This window comes from Calonectris borealis, chromosome 2, assembly GCF_964195595.1.
Source record: "Calonectris borealis chromosome 2, bCalBor7.hap1.2, whole genome shotgun sequence".
In the NCBI taxonomy this organism is placed as follows: domain Eukaryota; kingdom Metazoa; phylum Chordata; class Aves; order Procellariiformes; family Procellariidae; genus Calonectris; species Calonectris borealis.
In genome coordinates, this window is record NC_134313.1 from 99,813,867 (window position 1) to 99,835,773 (window position 21,907).

The following is a 21,907-nucleotide window of genomic DNA, read 5'->3' on the forward strand; positions in this document are numbered from 1 at the left end:
GGGGGAAGGGGCGAGCCCCTCGCCTCCCAGAGGAGAGCCCAGCGCGGAGCTCGCTGCTCCTCCCCAGCGGCCAGCCGCGCCGCCGGGCTCTGCCCTCGGCTCCTGCGCGCCGGGTCGGGGGGTGTCTGGCGGGGATGGGCGTCTGCCCGGAGGTACACCGGCTCGCGAGAGACGAGGTGTCCCGCAGGACCGGGAGGAGCGTGAGGCTGGCTGGGACTGAAGATGCAGAAGCTGACCCTGGGAACAGCTGGATGAATTACGCTCGAGAGGGATGGGTAGATACCAAGGGCCCTGGTGAGGCCACGAGCCTGCACGGCAGGCTTTCTGAGCAGCCTTTGCTCAGAAATGTAGCTTTGTTCTCCCTGCTTACCACTGGTGAGCTACCCTTGTGCTTCCTCCGTCAGGCAGCACACAGGCCTGGCACATTTTGTGCTGGAACTCCAGTAAAATGTGAGAAAATCCCTGTAATGGGGAGAGGCAGGAGCAGCAGGCAAGTTGCACAAAGCCCTGTGCTCAGAGGAGTTTGACTAGGTGTTATAGCATTGTTTGCTGACCATTTCTTCATCATGTGAGCCAGAGACTCCAAAATGCCTCCCCCCACATATTACCCGAGGCAAGGGCTCATAGCCTCTCACAAAGCCATCTGTGGCGTTTAGAGCAGAGACTGAGAAGTCGTCCCCGAATGGCAAGAGTAGGAATCCTCTAGCCTGCACATAAACCTGAGCATCGGTGATCCTGATGCTTGCCACGCTCAAATGTCTGTAGCTCTGGCTCTGTTCACCCAGTTGCTCCTCCAGTTCGAGTTCCGTTTCAGAAAGAGGGTGCCCTCCGGCGAAGCTCAAGGCAGCAAATTCAGGCAAACCACTTCTAGGGAATTAAGTCCATGATGGTTGTAAGTGTCTGAGGAGAGGGAGCCCTGGATGGTCCGGCCTACTGAGATGCTTCTGCCTCCTCTCCTATCTCTGCCCTAGCATGGGAGAAAAGGTGTCTTTGCTCAAGTCACCCTTGCTTAGGCGTGTGTGTCTCTCTGTTTTCGTTCATGGCTAGGAGAGAGAGATCAGTGCTGACAGGGAGACTAGTGCTCTCTTGCACAGTTGCTATGGTGCTGCAGGCTCCTACTGCCTACCTGTTGCCTTCTCCAGATCTGTCAAGGGACAGGGATTAGTGCACATGTGGCTGTGACACAAGTCAGTGGTTCTTGGTCATGGGCACTGCTGAACTGTGCACCGAGGTCTTTGGTAAGAGACCTACCAGTCAAACAGGAGAACATTAAATACTTGAAGGCATTTTAAAAGCAGACACCTGGCACCTACTTGCTGCCCTGCTTTTTTTGTGCAAGCAGTTAGCCATGGCTAGAAGCCCTGCAGTTGTCAGTTATATCTCAGTGTAATTTTATACACAGGAATATTCACAACATCCTGTTCCTTTGAACTCAGTCGAAACAGCAGGCTGTTCCTTTGCTCAGAAACATAGCTTTGTTCTCCCTGCTTAGCTCTTCTCTTACGCATCAAGACAAGTCCAACATCCACTGAAGGTAATGGAAAGACATGGTTTTCAATGGGAGTTAGATCAGTGTTCAGATAAATACACAATTCAGAAAGGCAGGCTTTAACTGCTTCTCTTATTAGTAATACAGACATTAGTTACTCAACAGAGAGATTTGATCTTTATTTTCAAATGATTTCCAAGTTCAGGAAAGATTTAAACTGTGTGCCAAACTAAGAGTTTGCATCTTCTATTGCAGGAAAAGGCTCAGAAACTTACTGTGCCAAAAAGTATGACATTGTGGGTTTCAGCAGATCCTCCTAACAGAGGCAACAATTAAAGTTGTTGTGAACATTGTATGAGGAGAAATCCATGCATTTTTTCTGAGATTGCCTTCCACTGCTTGTACACAGTCTTCAGCCTCTTCCGACACGTGTCCTAGAAAGACTCAGAACGTTACTCCCACTGGTCTAACGGGGTCAGCCAGGCAACACAACAACCCCTTGACAAAATATATACCAGGCTACCTGCCTTTCATACCCACCCTGCCCCATGAGGTGGATGTGGAAAAGTTACCTGCTCTGGGCTTAAACTCTTGGATGTGCTCAGCAGGAAGCATTTGAGTGTTTCACTTCTGAAACAGGTCTGTGCCCTCCCCAAGTAAAGCTGGCAAGCTAGACAGCATCACTTCTCAGCCCACCAGTTGAACTACACGGTGCCACAGCTTCATCTCGAATCTTGGATTCTAGGAAGTTTTTCTAAGTAGACTGCTATTAGTAATGACACTTGCAAAGGCCCTCTTGATTCTTGTTGCTTTTTTCAGGGTATCTTTGCTGCATAGTTGATTTGAGAGACAAGCAATCACGTCTGACACACAGATGAGCCAGGCAGAAGCACATGAGTGGTCCTGTTACAAAAGGGCACCTTTCCTGATGCTGTGCTTCTCTCTCTATCACAAGGGCTTATGGAGCTTTGTGCTGCAGGGAGCTAAGACCCTCACCCAGGAAATAGTGGAAGAAATGGCATTGGCTGTGGACAGACCATTGTTTGTCCTTCTGAAACTATGGGAAGGCACTGGGAGACTATTAGCACTTGAGTAACTTCACTGCAAGGGGAGGCAAATTACTCTAACTTGGTGGAACAGTCTGTATGGATATATATATGCATACACACACCAGTTTTTATTCCAAGCCTGGCCAGGTAGCCTTAGCTTAAAGTACCTAAGAGACAAAATTCAGTGAACAGCCTGGATTAACTGTGTGGTGAGAGTGTACCCTCAGATCTCTTATTTCTCCTATTTGTCAGGTTGTTGCTTAATTTTGAACCAGCTGAGTAAAGTTTCTCTATTTCCCAAGTTTTTTTTTCTCTTTTTCCTGTTTTTCTACTGTTCTTTCCAGGTAATACAGGGTGATTTTCAGGTTTTCTTCTCTATTACTAATAGAATTTTTTGACAAAACCTGCCAATTTGGCCGGGCCTGGAGCTGGGCTGAAAGAAGAGGCTCTTTCTGGTGGGCTGCCTTACTCAGCTCCTCAGGTGGGATCCCAGCTGCTCAGGAAGCGAGATGAGCTCTTGCTCCTCCCCTTAGTGATTTAGCACAAGTCTGCCAAGAGGAGAGGAAGCAGGAAAGCTTTTTTCTTCCTGAGACTGATAGGGAGAGCTACCATGAGACTGTAAAAATAGGGACTACCTTTTTGTCTGTTCTGCAGTGCCTGGCCTGTGATTTAAGAGAAGAGTGGCTCTGTGCTACAGCTGAATTTCCTTGGCTCAGAAGGTGGAAAGGAAGAATGTGTCACCTGTAGCTGGAGGTAAGAAAGTAAAAAGCCAGGGTAGGAGCAGAGGTGAGTATGGTGTGGGATTGATGGGGGAGGGAGGTGGGTAGATCCTGTGGTCCAAATGGAAGTGGGGATAGACATGTTTAGAGATGGACCAGAATGGGGTGGCAGGGCTGATAGCAAGGAAAGCATAAATGGTACAGTTGCCTCACTTGTTGCTTTTGGAAGAGCTGGCTGTAGTAAATGTTGCATGTACATTGGAGGTAGGGCATGGGGTATTCCAAAGTCAAAAGACTGACCAAACACACCACTCTGTAAGAGAAATGTGTGGACAACCCACCTGTGCTTTGTGTATCTCAGCCCATTAGTTGTTTTCTCCATTGTAGTTTCAATACTTGTTCTGTCCTTCCTTTGTATGCTCAATGCTTGTCAAATAGATGTTCTTAGGGCCTGTTGTCACCTTACTATCTGAAGTTCTCACCTCTTTGCCAGTTGCTGTGCACAGTAAGTTAAAAGTCTTTGTTCTTACTCTTGGGGTCCCACCATGTTCTACTGCTCCAAATCCCTGCTGGTCACAGCTTTTTCCCTGCATGCTCCTGCTTTTGTGCCTTCCCATGTGTATGCAATGCCTTTCCAACGTCCTGCTCCCTAGAGAAAGGGCTCTTCATGGAGCCATCCAAGAAGTAAGCTGAATTTAATCATATAATAATAAAAAAGTAAATTTGATAGAATCATGATAATGTATGTGTGCTCGAACTTAATGACTGGCTGGTGACTAATCTGCATCTTCCTGGCTCTTCTCATTTGTTTTGTTACTTTCAATCAGTGTGTAACAATTAAGATTAGATACCATTTTCCCAGGTGAGATGAGTAGCAGCAAGTCTTGGCTGTACCCCATGATAAATGATTTATTTATGCCCCAAAAAAAGGCAGCTGCAGGGAGCAGGGAAGTTCTTTGTTTTTCAAGACAGCTTAGATCCAGATCGTTTCATTGATGCAGCTGTTAGTTATCAGACTTGATGACAAGAGTCTTTGGTATAATTGTTTGTGGCTCCTATTGCAGTTATTTCCTTCAGCAGTACCCCTGGCTCAGCATCTAAAGGTGAGGGCTGAGGGGTGTCTGTACCTCCTTGACTTTCAAAGCTTGGGCAGTCCTTTTCAGTCTGTTTACCTGTAGTTTAGCGGGCAGTTGCTGGAAAAAATGTGATGTGTTGCGGCATTTTGTTCAGTTCCTCTTCCCTAACCTAGAACAAAACAACAAAAAACCCCAATGCTTTGTAATGAGGGATGGCAGTAGATATGTGTCAAACTCATACAGCAGTTCTTTCTATCTTTCTACCCAAATGTGATCAGAATGTTCCTCCAGTTAGCACTGAATTTAATCAATTTATTCTGGTGTCCGTGGAAGATGCATCTTTTGCTATAGGAAAAAAAAGACTGCTCCAGAAGTTTCCTCTCTTACACGTATTTTTAGAGTAATCTTCCAGGCTTTTGGCAAAAATAAACTTGGACTTCCAGCATCTATGAGATGAATATAGGACCCACTGTGCTGCCATTAATCAGGCTTTGGTAGTAGGTTGTACGTAAACTGTCTGCACTAGCTCAATTTATAAAAAGTAAAGGGTTTTAGGTGATAAAGCAAACACTGGAAAAATACACAACAGAATTAGATGACCTGTTTTTTTGCTTCAGCAGAAGACTTCATGTCCTTCACTGTAAAATTAGCCACTTCCTTGTTTCCAAACTGAATTTTTTCCAGCCTATCTGGTGGTGTCTTCAGTATCTTTTCCAGGGCATCTCTCTGTAGAGACATTAAAAGCTTTCAGCAAAGTATATTTTGATGTTGGGGTGACACTTTGCTGCTTGCCTTCTGCTTTTTTCCATGCATGGAGGTGATGGACTCTGATACCAATGAAAGCCTAGAAATAATGATGTGCTAATAACCTCAGGGCTCACTCATGAGCAAGTGTTGTCTGCGGTGAGAATTCCCCTTTTCTGCTGAGTGATGTGCCTGTGAAGCTTGCAGTGTTGCTGTACAACCAGCAGATATGGGGATTTGGTAATGGGGCCCTAAGTATTTAGGAAGGTTACTTTATTATTGCTGAAGATATTTAAGAATGGTTTTTTTAGAGCTTAGTAATAATGGTACTGCTGGCCTCTGCTGCATACAAATGAGCAGCCCAACCCTACAGCTCTGCTGCTGAGGGTAGCACTTGCTCCTGGAAAGATGCGGTGATTATTTGATCAGCCGGGAGGCTGAACTCTACTATTTTCTGTATGATAAGCAGTTTTAGCAGTGTTAAACCCACACCAAGGACCTAGGGTTGAAACAATTGCTATCCTGTTACAAGTCTCCTGAGTTATCTGCTCCCCAGACTTTTATTGCCATAAATAACTCTAGAAGTCAGGCCTCACTGCCAGAAGTGTTAAGTGCTGCAAATAGTATAGAAGATGACTCATTTAGTGAGATGAAGGTGGAGCATGAATCAGTAGGAAGAAAACTGATATACAAAGGAGACATTTTGAATGCAGATGACGCAAAAAATCTGAACAAAGCAATGTTCAATCATCATAAAAATGAAACAAATGACTTTTTGAAAGAAAAAAAAGAAAGAAACTCTGCTGTCTAATGACAAAGGCCATTCTAGCAAAAGCCCGAAGTGGGAAGGTATTGCATACTAAGCGTGTCATTTCTCACCCAAGATAAACTGCGGTCTGCCTAGGAAGAGATGAATGGAAAATTCTTCTCAATATGTCCAAACTAAACAGAGTATTCAGCAAGCAGGTTGCTTTCCAGATTGTTCTGTGTCTATATAAGCTGAGAAAATAACTTATCTTTGAACTAAACAGTTTTGGGAGATCAAGAGGCCTTATAGCTTCAACGAACCCACACTGAAAGGTAACAACAATGGAAATGCTAAAATAATAGCCTGTGCGCATCCCTTGTAAATGATAACTCATGGTAAGTGGATAAAATTCCCATGGACTGTTCCATTTGAAAGTACAGCTTTTGGTCCTTTTGCATACCCTCTAGCTGACACACATAGGGGTGCCTTTAAAGGTAGACTTGGAAAAAGGGTACCTGATAGATGATACCCTCCAGCTGCTGGTGCTCTAATGAACTAAAGTGTCCAGTGCTGCCTACAGTTCAACTCCTGCCACTTCTTGGGAGTAGGGGTGTTTATTAAGAGCTTAATGTAACTCTTCAGGGGTGAGGATTAAACACTTTGATGTTTGACATCAGCTATGATTCTTTGGAGATGAGGAAAAGGTTCTTCACTGAGAGGATGGTCGGTCACTAGAACAGGCTCCTAGGGAAGTGGTCACGGCACTAAGTCTGTCAGAGTTCAAGGAGCGTCTGGATGACGCTCTTAGCCATTTGGTTTAGTTTTAGGTAGTCCTGCGAGGAGCAGGGAGTTGGACGTGATGATCCTTATGGGTCCCTTCCAACTCGAGATATCCTATGATTCTACACAATCTTTTTGAAGCACTGGAGGGAAAAATAGCAGTTACTTTTTTTTCCCCCCCTCCTCCCTAACCACTGAAATGTAATCATGCAAAGAAGCCTTGATACCTGCATCTTGGGTGGAAGCTCTGGCTCTGCTGGCATTTTTAGTAAGAGCCACTGTTAAAATTGTAGAGGCTGGTTTATCCTGTGGTGTGTATGGCTCTTCCTTGGCTTTGTTAATCTAGACCCATAAAACGTTGCTCTCGGAAATACTGCTCCTTTAGAGCAGTAAGACTTAGAAACCGGTGTAACAAGGCATCTTAACCTGTACTGCTTGGAGTTCCTTTGTTCAGGATAGTGAGGGACAGTCAAAAGACTGAAGGCTTCTAGTGTAGCTGTTTTACAGTGTTGGCAATGGCAAGAAATCTGGAGAAGACAGGTAATGCTGCCAAAGCTTAAGGGATGCAGATACTTATATTGAGCAGAACTATGCACGGGAAGGGAAAGCTTTTGCAAGGATATCTCTATCTCCAATATTATTGTAAAAATAATCCCAAACCTGGTTGTACTCGTCTTTCATAGTGCTGTGAGGTCTGTGAGCTCATGTCTTCATTGAAGCTAGTGCTGGACTGAAATTTGGCGTAAAGCTGTTCATGCTTATTCCTGGTCAATTCCAAAATTTCAGATGTGAGTTTATCTGAGTGTTAATGCTCAAAATCCAGAGCTGCATGTTGAAATTTGGAATATGTCTGGGTAATAAACCTTTTTGACTGCGTCTGTGTTCAGTGCATTTAGTCCCTCTATTCAAAGGTAATCTGCTGGATTTGAGCTCTAATGGAATAAATAATTCTTCCAGGAGGTAGCACAGGCCAAATTTTCTATTGCTACTAAGGGAGAGCTAATAGTTAACAGCTAATGACAGATTTATGTTTTCACTTATAGGTTACCCAGCAGTGGACCCAGCTCAAGTGTAAAATATCACTTGGAAAAGTTGGCTTTGTTAGTGAAAAGTATGACGTTCATTTTTAAAAGCTGTACTGATTTTAAAACAAAAATCCTCCTGTTGGGAGGATAGAAATTCTCTAAGGAGAAATAGCACAGACTGAGTTTCTGTCAATAAAAGAGTATGTGTAATTTAATACCAGACAGCTTTTTAATACAGGAGGGGAAAAAAGAACAGACAGTCACCTATCTTATGAAGGGGAAAAATACAAAAACCTGCCTGCAGTCTGTTACCTAACTTTAGCCACAGAGAGGATAATCCTCTCAGATACTTCCCTCAGGCAGGTTTTTTTTGAGTAAGTAAAGGCTATGGAAAGGCTGTACTCGGAGACCCTCCAGCACCATTCTCCAAAGTGCTGGCAATAGGAAATGTGTTAGGCAGCACCAGTGGCTGGGCTGTAAGGTGGCACTTGCTTGTTTAGTCCTTCATATGAAAGTTTCTGTTTGATCTTCAATAATATAAGTGGCCAAGGTTAGAGATGTGTGAATGGCTTGCTACTCAGGATCATCCTTGGTTTGAGCTTGAATTGTTCCTGTGTCCAAGCAGTGGTGGGATCATGCTTTGGATGATACATATCCATAAATGCGTTAAACTGCTTACAAACTCCCTGAAGACTTCTCCCTCCTGACGTCTGTACTAGAAACCCTATCTGGAAAAGGCATCTAATCCTTAACACAATGCTTGACAACAAGGAATGAACTTGAGTTCAGAAGCCAAAATAAACCTCAGGTTATCATTCAGAATGAAAAGAAAATGGACACAAATTTCTTATTCAAATACCAGTTCTATCATTTTTTTAAAAAATCCATTTTGTAATGGTTTCTTAGTCTGAGATCAAATGTGAATTGCAGATTTCTCAGAAATGTGAATATTTAGGATTTCTGAGGTCTTAATTTAAGGGTAATTATAAGCCCTGACAGCAGTATTTCTTCTAGTTTTATGGACTTGAGAAACAAGTTTGTGGCATGTAACTTCCGGTGAGATTTTCCAAAGAGCAAGTTCTTAGTAGTGTCACTGTCTCCTTTGTCCCCATTTGAAACAAGCCTGGAAGTTCTAAACAACTGAAAACTGCTGCCAGCTTCTGTTGTATTAGTATCTCCATAATGCAGTTCTCTGTTGTTTAACAACTTGCTTCTAAATTCTTAGAGAAGATACGCCTGGATGCTTCGTGTGTGCGGAAACTGAATCTCAGGGTGCCCACAGCAGGCTCAGAGCTGTAGCAGGGGTCCTGCCTCATATAATGACACTCACCTTGTTTTCATATACTTCTCCAGTCCTGGCAGTGGTACTTTGGCTCTTGATTATTCCCTGCATCCTCAGCTCCTCAAGAATGTCTGATGATTTTTGCCTCTCTGTTTCCTGTAAGGGCCATGATTTACTGGTGAACTTGCTGGTGAGCAGTGCATCTTCAAAAGATGAAAACATTAAAACTTAATACTTGTAGAGCACTTGGCATTCAAACAAAACTTCATGATGTATTTCCAATGCCACAGTTTTTATTTGAGAGGTTACATACTGAGAACATCCAGGGAGAAAGCCTGTCGAGGCTTTTTTCACTGCTTAAACTTTGCAGTAAGCTTTTTAGTGGCTTCAAAAACGGCACAGGCACCTAGTTCAGTTTCTCACTGTAGTCAGTTACACCCAGAGGGGCATGTTCAGGAAAGCATGGACGCCAATTTTTGAGCATGTTCCCAAGGAGGGTTCATAGGGAGCTCTTTACAGTTCAAGTTCTCAAGGGTCCTGTGATCTGGTCAGAGAAAGCCAGGCTGGGACGGGATAGTACAAGCCTACTAATGGGCTGTCTTGTAAAGATCATTGTGCTCTTCTGTTAAATGAACCCAAACTTTCATATGCTTTCGTGGTCTATGATTTTTTTTGTAACAGCATTGCTACATTTGAGTCTGATCGTAAGCATTCCAACACTTAATTATATATTTATAAACAGCAATTAAGAATAAAAACCAAATTATTTTGATAATCCTTCTGAGTGGCTGTTTAGTTTCCACATATTAGACATGAATAAACAACGAACAACTTTATTGCCAAGACCCATCAGGTTTTTCAACCCTCAGTTGACAGTTCTACCATCTGCCCAACCTCTATTGGCAGAACATAGAGCTTTTGTATGAAGAATGCTTGGACCAAATCAAAATCGCAGTTATTTGACATCTGCCAGTCTTTTATAAGCAGAGTGGGTATGACAACGTTGGCTTATTTTTTAGCTGTAAAACAAAACAGAACACCTACCATCTTGTAGAAGCTGACTCCATACCTCTCCTAAAATAACTGAACCAGTCACCCAAAAAGCACTGGGGTTCAGCTGTCAGTCAGAACACATAAATGTCAGAAGCCAGTATACAGCAAAACGTATCTTGGCAAAAAATAAAAGCATGATGAGTGGGCAACGTTGACAAGTGATGTGAATTTGTATTGGTTTTACTAATCTATTCATTCAGGAGAAAAATGTAGTTGAAATATCATGGTATGGTATGGCTTTTTGTCTTGAAACAGAAGATTGAAGCATGATTTCAAAAACTTTCTGCTTAGAAATTTCCTGTGAAGTTATCTTTTAGCAAGTGGGAGGAGAAAGAGCTTGAAATGAAATGAAACACACTATTTCAGCGCAAGCAAACAATTTTGTTCAATCTGAAATGAAATCCTTTTATCACATCCTTCTGTGGCATTAGGATTTAAGTCCTCTTTAATGAATAGCAAACACCAGTAATTATTCCTTTTTTGTTCAATTTGAAAAATTTTATTGCAACCCCTGTTTATTACAAAGAGTAAACAACCACTGTAGATTTTCCATTTAGTGTGTTTGTGAAATGTAAGCTGTTCATGGCACTTGAAAAATACAAGAGTTAAACTACAAAATTAGGGGGTTTAAATGTGCCAAAGATGGTGCTGCTTTTCCATTAGCAACTCTTGCTACAGTGGTGTCCCAAGATTATAGAAAAGTTTGGGTTTAAGTGTTCACTTGTAATTTAAAAAAAAAAAATTCTTAGCAGGCTTTTACTTATCGTCATGATGATTTTTGGAATTTTTATGGTTTTCTTTATATGATAACTGGCCCTGCAACTTTTGGTTGCAAAATTAAGGAATAACCTGCTATTTCTTACTGTCTTTACCTGATGCTAGTCAGGGGCATTGTATTAACCATTCTGTTGTAAAAACTGACTCATTGTAACAGCAGACTGACAGCCCTCACGTGGCCAATGCATCTTCCCAGTGTGCCATAATCCCAGTTAGAGAGGGCTACCCCTGGGACCAAGGCTGAGCTTGTTGTCTTGATCTGTTCCAGGCGCCTGCCAAGAAAAGTATCTACTCTGCTGCCTGTTCTGGTAGTGGGGGTTGAGTCATGCTGCAGAATATAATCTAGGAAATATTTTCTGCTACTATTGCATGGTTTTAAACCAGTGCTAAGAGCTCAATCCTTGCAGTATCACAGCATGAATGTTTCTGGGTATAGAAGCTGGCTGTAGCAATAGACTCCCAAGATTATTTGCTCCTAGGTCTCCGTTTGTGGAGCTGGTATGAACTCCAGTTACTGTTTACCTGTGCTTTGTGCACTGCTGCTTTTCTGAGAAGATGTAAATCTTTCTAGTAGTTCTTCAGGGGAGTCTCCCTCACTGGTCTCGTCTTCAAGTTTGGCTCCATCCTTTGAAGTGCCTGTTTGCCAAGCTGCCCCATAGTGTGAAGGGCCAGCCTCTGTTCCAGCAATGCTGTCATTTTTAGTCTACAAGAAAATGAAGAAACAAATGAGAAAAGCTCCTTGGGCTTCTAAACGTTTAAGGTGGTATCTAGAATAGTCCCATAGAATTGGCAGGTTCTGAGTGGAGCTGAAGGCAGAGACATTCCTGATACTTATCTGTGTTCTGTCACAGGTGGATGTTGGTGGTGAGGAAAGGTCTTTTGGAGCATTTTGGAAAGGAAGCAATGACCTTAAACCTAAATGTGTCCTAATCCAGTTGGCTATATTGGAGTATTGTTTCAGTACTTAAGTGGCTTCTGTATTTGGATCATTGGCTAGAAATTAAAAATTGAGTTTTAAATTAGCACTTGGTAAGGTGTTAACCTGTGCACTTTCTCAACAATAGCTTTGAACCTCCAAAGAATGCAGGATTAGAGCCTAGATGTTTTGTTGTCTCTTCTCTGTATGTTTGGGCTTGAGCCAATGCAACTCTGCAAACTTCACAAAGTGGCTGTGCACCTGTATCCTATAATATTTGCATATATACAAGCCCCCTGCCTCATAATAACTTTTTGAGGCAAAACCTACCTTGCTGCAGTGTTGCAATTCATCATTGGTGTGGGAGATAAGTGCCTCTAATTGTATCTTTAATAAGGCAAGTGAGATAGACTGCAAAAAGCCAGTTTTCAGGTGCTGTAAAATCAGGTCATGCATATGGCCAAATGGTGAGTCTGCTTCTTCTGTAGCATAAGGGTTGTATTAAGCTGAGTGAGTGATAGCCCCTCTCTTAAAGAGCTCTCTGACAGATTCAGAGCTACGGTTAACATCAGAAAAACCATTTCTCTGTATCCGTATGTCCTTGTACACTCGCGTGCTAAGACATCTCCTAACGTACTTTGTACAGAGTCCGTTTGGAAGAAGTCACTACCTGGCTTTTGGCTTCCTGGTTGTTCTGTAGCTCCTCAGAAGACAGCCGCGTGACAGTGACCCTGTTAGAAATATTGCAGCCCATGGTGAAACTGTGACCATCTGCTTCTCCTTGCTGCAAGTCCAGGGAGCAGGAATGCCCTAGTCTCTTCCTTTGGAGCTTGGTTATTCGTTATCACCATGGAGTCTAACTGTTGCCAGGGCCTGTTGCTACAATAAATAACACCACAGGAGGCTTTCTTCTTATGTCCTGGCATAGACGTCATGGTCTTTGTCCAGGCACCTTTGTCTAAAGTTGAGAGGGAATATGTTTCTTCTGTGCAGCTGGGATGTTGGTCTGAGAGCAGCAAATCTCTACAGGTCATTCAGGGTGTTACTGAACCTCCTGTGGGAACTCCAGCAAAGACACTTGAATATCTCCAGCCTTTTTTCTGTTTTTCTTGGTTTGTTTTTTTGTTTTTTTTTTTTCCTGGATGAACAAGACACTGTCATGTAAAATATACACACATTTCAGTCTCTGGTTGGATTTCTTAAGTATTCTTCAGCACCGTTAGCAATTGGAAAATATCTGTCCTGAATCTGGAATTCCAAGCAGCAAGGCAAGCTTTTAAATAGGAGGAGATGTAGTCAGGAGACAGGGACAGGCTGTGACTAGGGAAAGTGTTTCAAGTATCCTTTGAAATTGTTGTACAGTTTCTTGATTACTGTTTGACTCTGTTCAATCCTTAGAAGTAGATGTCCGTAGGAGATTTTTAAAAAAAAAAAATTTTAAAAAGCAGCCATGGTTTATACTTCCAAGAGATTGTTATAAAAGATAGCAGAGAAATGTTAAGGCAGTGCTGTCAGCTGAAGATCATAACTGGTCACATCTTGGGTCACTTGTGCTGAGATCATCAGTTGTTACAGTTAAAAGAAATTGTTTTTTCACAAATATTCACATGAAACTAACTCTTTGTATGAAATTGAAAGATTCAAAAAACCCAAGTTATTATTAATACCTATGAGGATTTTTTTTAAACTTCCTGAGACGCTGGTAACAAATGAATGTCAGCTTGTGACCTTACCCTGATTCGTAGTGGGAAACTGTCTGTAAAACTTGCGAAATTTCTTTTCCATATATGTGAAATGGAGAAGTTTACATGACTAATGTGTCTTTCAAGCAGTAAGGCTGGTGAACTTCCAGAATCAAATGACCCCCAAGACTGAGACAGAGTGACTCCAGCATAAGAGATCACTCTGGATGGATGGCTGCAGGCAGCCCTCCGTGGTCCTCTTGTCTCTAGTCCAGACCCTCAGCTGGTCTGGTTGGAAAGCTGAACAAACTCATTTGCATGGCAGTGAGCCTAAAGCGATCTTCCCCGTCTCAGTGTGCCTTATTTGACTGTGCAAAGCACTGCACTATGGTTACGGTATGGCTTCCAGGTTGTAGCTAGTGTCTCTACCCAGCTCAGAGCGCAGGTGTGTGACTGCACCTGTGCTGGCATCCTGGAGCTGCAGGGAACTCTCAAATGTGCATCTTCTGTCTCTTGAGAAACAAGTGTCTTCCAAGAAATTTTGTTCTTTTTTCATCCCTACTCAACAGGGACCTGATTCTTGTGTCCACTTTGAATTCACACAGAATGCAAGTCAAATAACCTTTTGGGGCATGTTTTTTTGTTGTTGTTGCTGTTTTATTTTTTCTCTCTTTAGCAGATGTTTGCAAGTTGTATGTGATAATGCTGAAATAAGATTGCTGCTTGATGTATGGCAGAACATGATGTACAGGCTGAGCTGCTTGTTTGCATTTCTGATTAAACACTTCCTGTGATGGTGCAGTTCTAGAACTTGTTTATAAGTAAATAATAGGTGAAGTTTTAATCCTTGCAAAAGGGTGATTTTTATTTGTTCCTTCAAACACAAATAAGGTGATAAAATGGAAACAGAATGTCAGTTATCAAAGTAAGAAAATTGATTAAATGTATAAAATCATAGGCTGTAGCATAATCAAAAACAGGTAAGTTTTATGATTTATGCTTTACAAATTGATTATTAGCACATAAGAAGAAAGACAAGTGATAGTTTGAAGAAATAAGAGTACACAGGATGTAACAAGTGGCATGAAATTGGCCCTCATTCATATTTATGAAGAGAATCTTCTCGGATCTCAACAGAATTTGTACACTTAGAGCCTGATCTTTTAATATCTTACGCACATGATTAAATTGACATGGTGAACAGTATGTTTTTGAACAATCAGAGCTACAGGCTTTCAAGAGCAGACTGCTCTCACACTGATGCTGACTGACGATAGAAAATCTTCCTCTCATTTTAGCAGCTTTTCATCAATCTGTAAAATTAAGAATGAGCAAGTTTCAGTACAGTCAAGGCACCAGGATGTGTGGTGTTGGTTGAAAAATAGAGGATAGTTCTTCATAAATACAAATATAGGTATTTCCCTTTAAGAAAACCCATGGAACAGAGCCTGTGTGAAGCACAACATTGAAACTGGAGAGAAAGAGGAGCTGTGAGAAGGCTAGTAATGGTGGGAAGGGGAAAAAAGTGCAGGTCTCTTTATTGTGAGAATGAAAACAAAAGCCAGTCACAGGGATGTGCATGCTGGGAAAAAAATAATGACAAAATCAGAAACAGCTGTTTCTATAATTGCTGGTGTTTTGCAGAGGAAATTGAAATGTATGTATATTTTAAAATGAGCAGAGTTGTTTTCAAAACTCTAAGATCTGAAGCTGTTTGATGGCTTGCAGGGTGGTTAGGAAAACTGAATGGGAGGCAGGACCTCTCAGTGCCTACAACCTTATCAGCTGTCTCTGATTTATGTGCCTAAATTAGTGAGCTACTGCAGAGAGGTGAGAAAAGGACTATCTGTGGAATGACGTTCCTGATACACAGCAACACTTTGCTGGTCTCAGTAAGTGAAAGATTCCCATGTAGTATCACCAGCCTGACATATACGCAGATACAAAGCACTCTCCTAAGGCTTGGAGGCTGGCTGAAGTTATTAACAAAACAAAGCTTGGCTGATTTGAAGGAGAGAGGCAAATTTCTGACATTTTTAGTCTGACAACATTCCTACTGACTTTGAACAATAGAAGGCGACAGGCTGGATTTTTCAGGGACTCTGAGCAGCCACATTTCTCTTTGAAAATAGGACGGGATGCTTGGGCAGCTACAGAGGAAGTGCCCTGACTATTAGTGAGCACAAGTAGCTGTTTGAGGGAGAGTTTGAGGCCAAAAGGACTCTGAAAGACTGCAGCCCATGCTGTGCTTGTGCCTGAAGGTAGAAAAGGGTGCCCATTTTCCCTGTGCTCTGGTGACTCTCCCCTGGGGTGCTGCCACAGTCCCGAGGAGGAAGCTGTCCGCTAGAGACGTGGGTGATGGAGTGGAGGGGAAAAATCCACCCCGGGAGATGGGGGCTGCAGCTGGGGTTGAGTCTGGAGGCTGGTGGGCATGGAAGACAAGAAGTGAGCTGAGCTGTGGAGTGGGCAGAGAGAGGGGATAGGGAGGGAGATGAGGGGGTGGGCCTGGCTACATAAGGTGACTAGAAACCAGAGACACTGGACACGGACTGAAATTGAGAAATTTGGCAACTGAAGTCAAAGCCTCTGCAGACCACGTGAGAACTGCTGCACTTAGAAGACTGGTTGCTTAGCTAAATCACAGACAGGCACTATATGATGCTTCTTTCCCTGGGGTTTTCTTCTATTCCCAATTTGAAATCTTACCTGGGTGGATAAATTTGTCAGGGCTTCCATCTCAGGCTTTTCCATGACAGGCTCTAGGTACCTCCCAGATGGGCTAAACAGCTTGCAAAGCTGGCCTTTAATGTGGAGCCTGAGTTTTGACATATAGCTTAGTATTTTTAAGACTGGGAAGGGGAAGACTGACTGGGTGGCTGTAGTCAATGGAGAACTGACTGTTGGTTGTGCAGTGCTAAACCAGCTCAGTGGCTGGCTCTTTCGTGTGTGTGTGTTGTATTTCAGTGCTGCATGTGATCCAAATGCTGTACGTAATCTCTCCATGGTGACTGCACAGCATTTGTTTCTATTTAAGGAGTGAAAGAGGTTTGGGTTTTCTGCCAGAATTCCCACTTAGGTAATTACACTTCTGCCTGCAGAATTTCCCCGTAGCTTCAATTGTAGTAGTTCTTCACTCCCACTCCTAAAAAGTGCAAACACAGACCTGCTGCTGTGTTTTAGGAATGCAGCAGTGGTTGCTCTGCTGAGGCAAGTGAAGCGACCCTGCCATGCATCATTTATGCTAGATTTGCCCCTAGTAGAGTGCTGCATCCAATCATGGTACTCTGCAGCTCTCATCCTTCTGTGCCTGGCTTTCGCATAACAAGTTGGTCTTGCTAGTGATACTGCTAGATGATAGTGAGACAGCCAGCTGGAAGCCAATGAAAAGATGATTAAGAGCCAAGAGAAAACCATATGGAGAGAGAGGGATTTCTCTTTACAGAGTTATAAGTAAAAGTGTTTATGTCTTTGGATGCCACTAGCTGTTTTTTCCCTTCTTTGCATCAGTTTTATGGGTGGGAAGTGGTTGCAGTTGATTAGCAAATTCTATCAAATCTCTTTAGCTAGAACAAATGTTGTAAACAGTAGATGTTTCAGGCAGCTCTGTCAGTACTAAAAACCAACAGGCAAACATTGTAATGGTAATAACAAATATTTAATAGTTATTAGGCTAATGTTAACTACAATATTACATAGGATACCAACATTATATAAATAGTATTGTTCTGCAAAATATGAGATATTAAATGAAGGGTCTTCTGTCTCAAATTTAGACAATGTGGTGATTTTTTTTTTGAACTTATGACAGCAGAGCTAATAAAGTCCAGCTCAGTCTGGAAAACACTTCTGCAGATGCTTAATTCTCTTTGAAGTCAAAGTAAACACAGGCCTTGTTCACTCAGAGCCTTACACAGAGATTTAAAACAGAGGATGTCCAACATTAATAAGTTAAGACTCATCAAACATGGTGTAGATTGTAAACAGAACCAAGACAATTGAAACAAATTATTGATTCATGGAATTTAGCCTTTCTCATCACAGAATGTTCACATGCAGATTGTGTTGCTATTGAATACAGTTCTTATTCAGATTTACTAAATGAATGTTATGGTGAGTGTGTGGGTTTAAAAAAAAAATTCTGTTAACTAATTCTGTATAGTTCACATCCTCAAGACTCAAGCTGTTTCACATATGTTATTGTTTGTCTCCCTGACTGAATGCTATTCAAATGAATAGCACTGAATCCCTGCTTGAATCGGTATTAGGAGTAGGGGTGCTTAAAGTCTCTCTTTGGGGGTTGCAAGTTTCTCATGAACATGGGGTAGTTTAAGGAAAGCCTGACAAGTAGGAAATGAGAATTTTGGCAAAACTCAGTGTCTTCCTTCCTCTCCAGTAAGAGCAAGTTAATTTTACAAGTTACCATTCCTTACTGTGCTACTTAGTTGATAGCAGGGTACGCTAGTATGGTTTTCTCTTACTGCAATGTTCAAAGCAGCTTTTGCACAGTGCTCTCTTGAACAAGGATTCAGGCTGGCCTTTTGTGGTTTTAGTTGCAATATGGTGAAATACTAAGTGTGTGTGTGTGTAGGTGGGGGGCACTGGTATCTGACTGTAAGACTGCCCTGATGGTTTTGAAGGACAGATCTTCATGGTGTTCAGAACCTCTGTGTTGTGTCCCACCTCTTCATCCAATTCTGTGCAGAACACGCTTGCCTGAGAGACACAAGAGCTTTTTCTTTCTTTATCCAACTGAAAAAACTTCATAAAGTTGAAGGATGATGCTTATCTGAAGTATGTCTTTTGCCTGCACCCATCTTTGTTCTTTTTCCCCTCCCAAGCAACAGCAAAACCTTCCTGCTCTTCTATTAAATTGATCTCTATGAAAGCTACTCATGTCTCCATCTTAGATGCTTTTGCTCTCAGCCCAAACACACCAGCCTCTTCCGTCTTTGCTGAAACTGCGTATGAGTGTTGTAAGGGTATCTGTTGGTCTCGGTGGGATCGGTGTTGTCACCCCTGTTTGAATTGGTGGATGTTTTGGTCTTCTGAGAAAGCTTGTGTTTCTGCCACTGAAGAGTCCTTGCAGACTGCGTGGTATGAAAAAGTCCTGTGCTCTCCATAGTAACTCACAGTGGCATTTGTTCTCTGAAAATATTCAGTGCAGACGGAGACAGCTTCTGTATCGGGTGGGTCAGGAATAGTTCAGAAGTCTGGCATCAGTTTGTTAGGCTGAGCTTGCCTTTTTCCCAGGCCTTTTCAGACCTGTACCATTTTACTTGGAATATTTGATGCCGGGTTTGGCATAAAATTTGAAGCCAATGACACTAATGACTAAGTTCTCAAAGATAGAGTGGAAATTGCTGGGGTTGTTCTAAGCTTTTGGGCTAAGCCAAAATATACTTTTCTAAGGGAATACAGGAACCTGGAAGTGAAACCCTTATAAAGGGGCAAACCAAAGCCCTATTGGAATAGGGGAACTCATATGTGTGGTTAGAAGGGTATGCATAAATGAGGATCTCTTGGCAATATTTCTCTAACCCTGGGAACAAGCTATGTGAGATGCTGTGCTAATGGAGAAGGAAGTGTGGATGTAGAGACAGCCCCACCTTGAGCTTCTGCTCATCACTGGGATAAGACCGCAGTTAGGGGCAAGTTACCCCACAGGGAATGAAATAGGCCTGTGATCCCATGCACTTCTAGTTGCTGGAGCAGACCGGGAATATTCCAGTCATCAGCTCACGCTGCTGTGAAGTTGTGCTAGGGCTCCTTTCGCAGAACAGGACAGCTCTGCTTCTGGAAGAGTGCTGTCCCAAGAGAGCACCACATGGCTCCGAAGTGACCTAGGAGGGTGGGCAGCCATCCAGCCTGGGTCAGCTGGCATCCTTGCTTGTTCCTGACTGCAGTTTGGGCTTTGTGGAAGGGCTCAGGAGAAATGCCATTGTCTGAAATCTAGATGTCTGGCAGAAATACAGAGAGAGACTGCCTGACTCGACTGCAACTTTCCCATGCTAGAGGTAAGGGAGATTTGTGAAGTTAATTAGACTCCAGATTTGAACTTTCCTCATGGGTGTTTGAAACTGGCATTTTTTTTTCAGCTTATCTGTATATAGAGCTGCTACACATTAGACTTGGGAAGCTCCTGGAACAAGAAACGGAGCGTATAATATAGCTGCTTTCCAGGGACTGCCTTGTCAGAATCTGTGCTTCAGCTCTTTGCCTTATGGATTAAACTTGGAGTATTCATGTACTTTTAAACTTCTTTTAAAATGGTTTGCTAAGACGAAGGCTGTGCTGTTAATCAGAGCTCTGCTGCTGTTCACAGAATACTGGCTGTGCTGAGCAAAGCTCTTCCAACACTTTACCTGAATTTGAACAGTCAAAGCACTGGCCTCTCAGGCTCCCTGAGCAGGCAGTAGAGGTGAGGTGAGGAGCTACTTGTTCCTGGTGGCGTTTCTGTGCTGCTGGGAGACTGGCCATGCAATGAGGTGGAGCCAGGACTGCTCATCTCCTGGGTCTCTTAGGTGCATGGGGCTGGAAGGGGTTTACTGCATTGCCAAACGCAGCTCATCATTACTGTGAGCAACACATCAGCAACATACTTTTTGTACAGTGACCAAGTACCACTCTAGCAGATGCTTAATGCAAAATTGTCAGAGCTTCTAAGGAAGCTGTGCCACAGCTTTGCTTCTCTGCACAATGACAACTTCCTTCAGACTCCCAGCGTCTTTTATCTGTAATGGATTCATAGTCATATATTTATATTTAATCTTTTGTGATTACTTCTTCCACCCCTTGATTCAGTGGGTTCCTTCCCTTTGTCAGGGAGCATCCCTCCAGTTTCTGCCCCCTTCTGAGTTAGGGACCTTTGTGCTTTGCTTATCCTTGCCCAGAGCCAGTTCTGTTTTTATCTGTTGTCTTGTTTTGTTGTGGGACAGGGGCTGTAACTTTCTTTGTTTGCATAAGCCTGCATAGAATTGAAGTTGTCCTGCTAACAGTTTTAGACATTCTTGTGTTGTAAAGTAGTATGTGGGAACAAATTTCGTATATATGTAGTCTAAGAATCAGCTAAATATTCTCTCTTATTTAGCTGTTGTTCACACTCAATTCCTGAAATCCTCTGCTATACTTCCATGCAGAGAGTGTTTTCAGTCCTAATGCAAAAGCTGTTCAGAAATAGATTGATTCCATTTCTCTGTCGAAATGGGGAAGGGTCCAGATTTGTATGTGAGAGCTGAGATCAAAAACTTGTTGTTTGCTTCTATTTAAACAAAATATGTTTTTTAAAAAACACCCAAAAAGGTTCCAAAATTTCTCCTGAAACATTTTTCACTTCCTTATATTTCAAAAAAGATTAGCAGAAACATGGAGCTGCTTCGGCAGCTGTGGAGATAGAATTAAAAAACCATGAGTTAAAATACAACTGCTCAAGCTGGGGAGGGGAGGGGGGAGGCTGAAGAGTGTTTACTAGAAGCATACTAGCTGTGTGGCTGGGATAGCTTTTAGGTTGGGGAAATATTACAAATCTTTTCACTTCGCATACGGACAAGTGGTGATATACCAGAGTGCTGTATATCCTGTGTATACCCTGAGTATAGAAATGCCTTGTTCTCAGGAAGCCTCCATCTCGGGAGTGGAAGGCAGCAGCTATTTTTAGTAGTGTGCTGCAACATTACACAGGAGAGCACAGAATGATGCTGTTTCCCCAGCTCACTTCATGGATGACTTTACTAAGGAAGGATGACAAACCAGTACAAGCAGACAAGCGTGGACACAGCTTCACGCACTTTTGAAAGAAGTCAGCAAGGCTGTGCTGGGGAACAGTCTAAAACACAACAACAAAAATTATTGCATCGGAGAAGAGCTCTTTAAGCTATGCCCTGGAACTGTAAGTGCTTGAAATACCAGCTTTAGAAATAAGCATTACAGTGCAGAGCCTGGGCTGTTTCTGTCGGGTGCCCAGAACAGTGGGCACTGAGATGCAAGAAACTGGTTGGTCTTGTGTCAGGATGGAAAATGTCCCCTGTGTAAAGAGACAGCAGGAGACTTGCGTCTGTCTTAACTCCTGTTTGAACCCCATTCCTGAAGATCTAACTGATTCTTAGACTAGACACTGCCCTCTATGTATGCATGAGATGTATTCTGCATTCCTAAGAGATAACAACAATCCCATGATTTTCTGACATGTGTGATCAATTGAGGTGAAATCCTAACATGAAACCTCACAATAAGAGTTTGCAGTGGGCTTGTGGAGCCTTCCATGAGCCTTACCAGGTTGCTGGAGTTTCTAAGTCAACACTTCACTTGGGCAATGATAATAGGACCATCACGTTTACTCCTTTGTTGACAGCTGCTCTGCTGATTTCCCTCTGCAGATGACTTTGGGTTTTGCAAGTGTAGCTGGTGAAGAGCTGTGTGAGTGCAACAGAACAGTCTGTTACCACAGTAAATGGAAAAAGCAAAATGGAAACACACAGTCGAAATCTTGCCTCTTGTATTCTAATTGCTCACTTTTAAAACTGGTGTGGCTGATGTTTGCTGGAGTTATTTTATGCTTTTTCCTAGTGTGC

At 42.7% G+C, this 21,907-nt stretch overlaps 2 protein-coding genes across 2 annotated transcripts in view; one reads left to right on the forward strand and one right to left on the reverse strand.

The window, feature by feature from the left end:
* The window catches only part of ATXN1 (ataxin 1), a 379,215-nt gene that overhangs the window by 27,965 nt on the left and 329,343 nt on the right, over positions 1-21,907 (forward strand). Inside the window, exon 3 of the mRNA XM_075142740.1 lies at positions 3,193-3,291. The gene's annotated coding sequence lies outside the window, so the exon portion shown is untranslated. The remainder of the gene's footprint in view (positions 1-3,192; positions 3,292-21,907) is intronic.
* STMND1 (stathmin domain containing 1) lies at positions 4,106-12,412 on the reverse strand. The gene is given in 6 exon segments (XM_075142755.1): positions 4,106-4,286; positions 4,289-4,502; positions 4,934-5,059; positions 8,961-9,115; positions 11,265-11,445; positions 12,329-12,412. Coding segments are annotated over 6 exon segments (816 nt in total). The 3' UTR covers positions 4,106-4,230.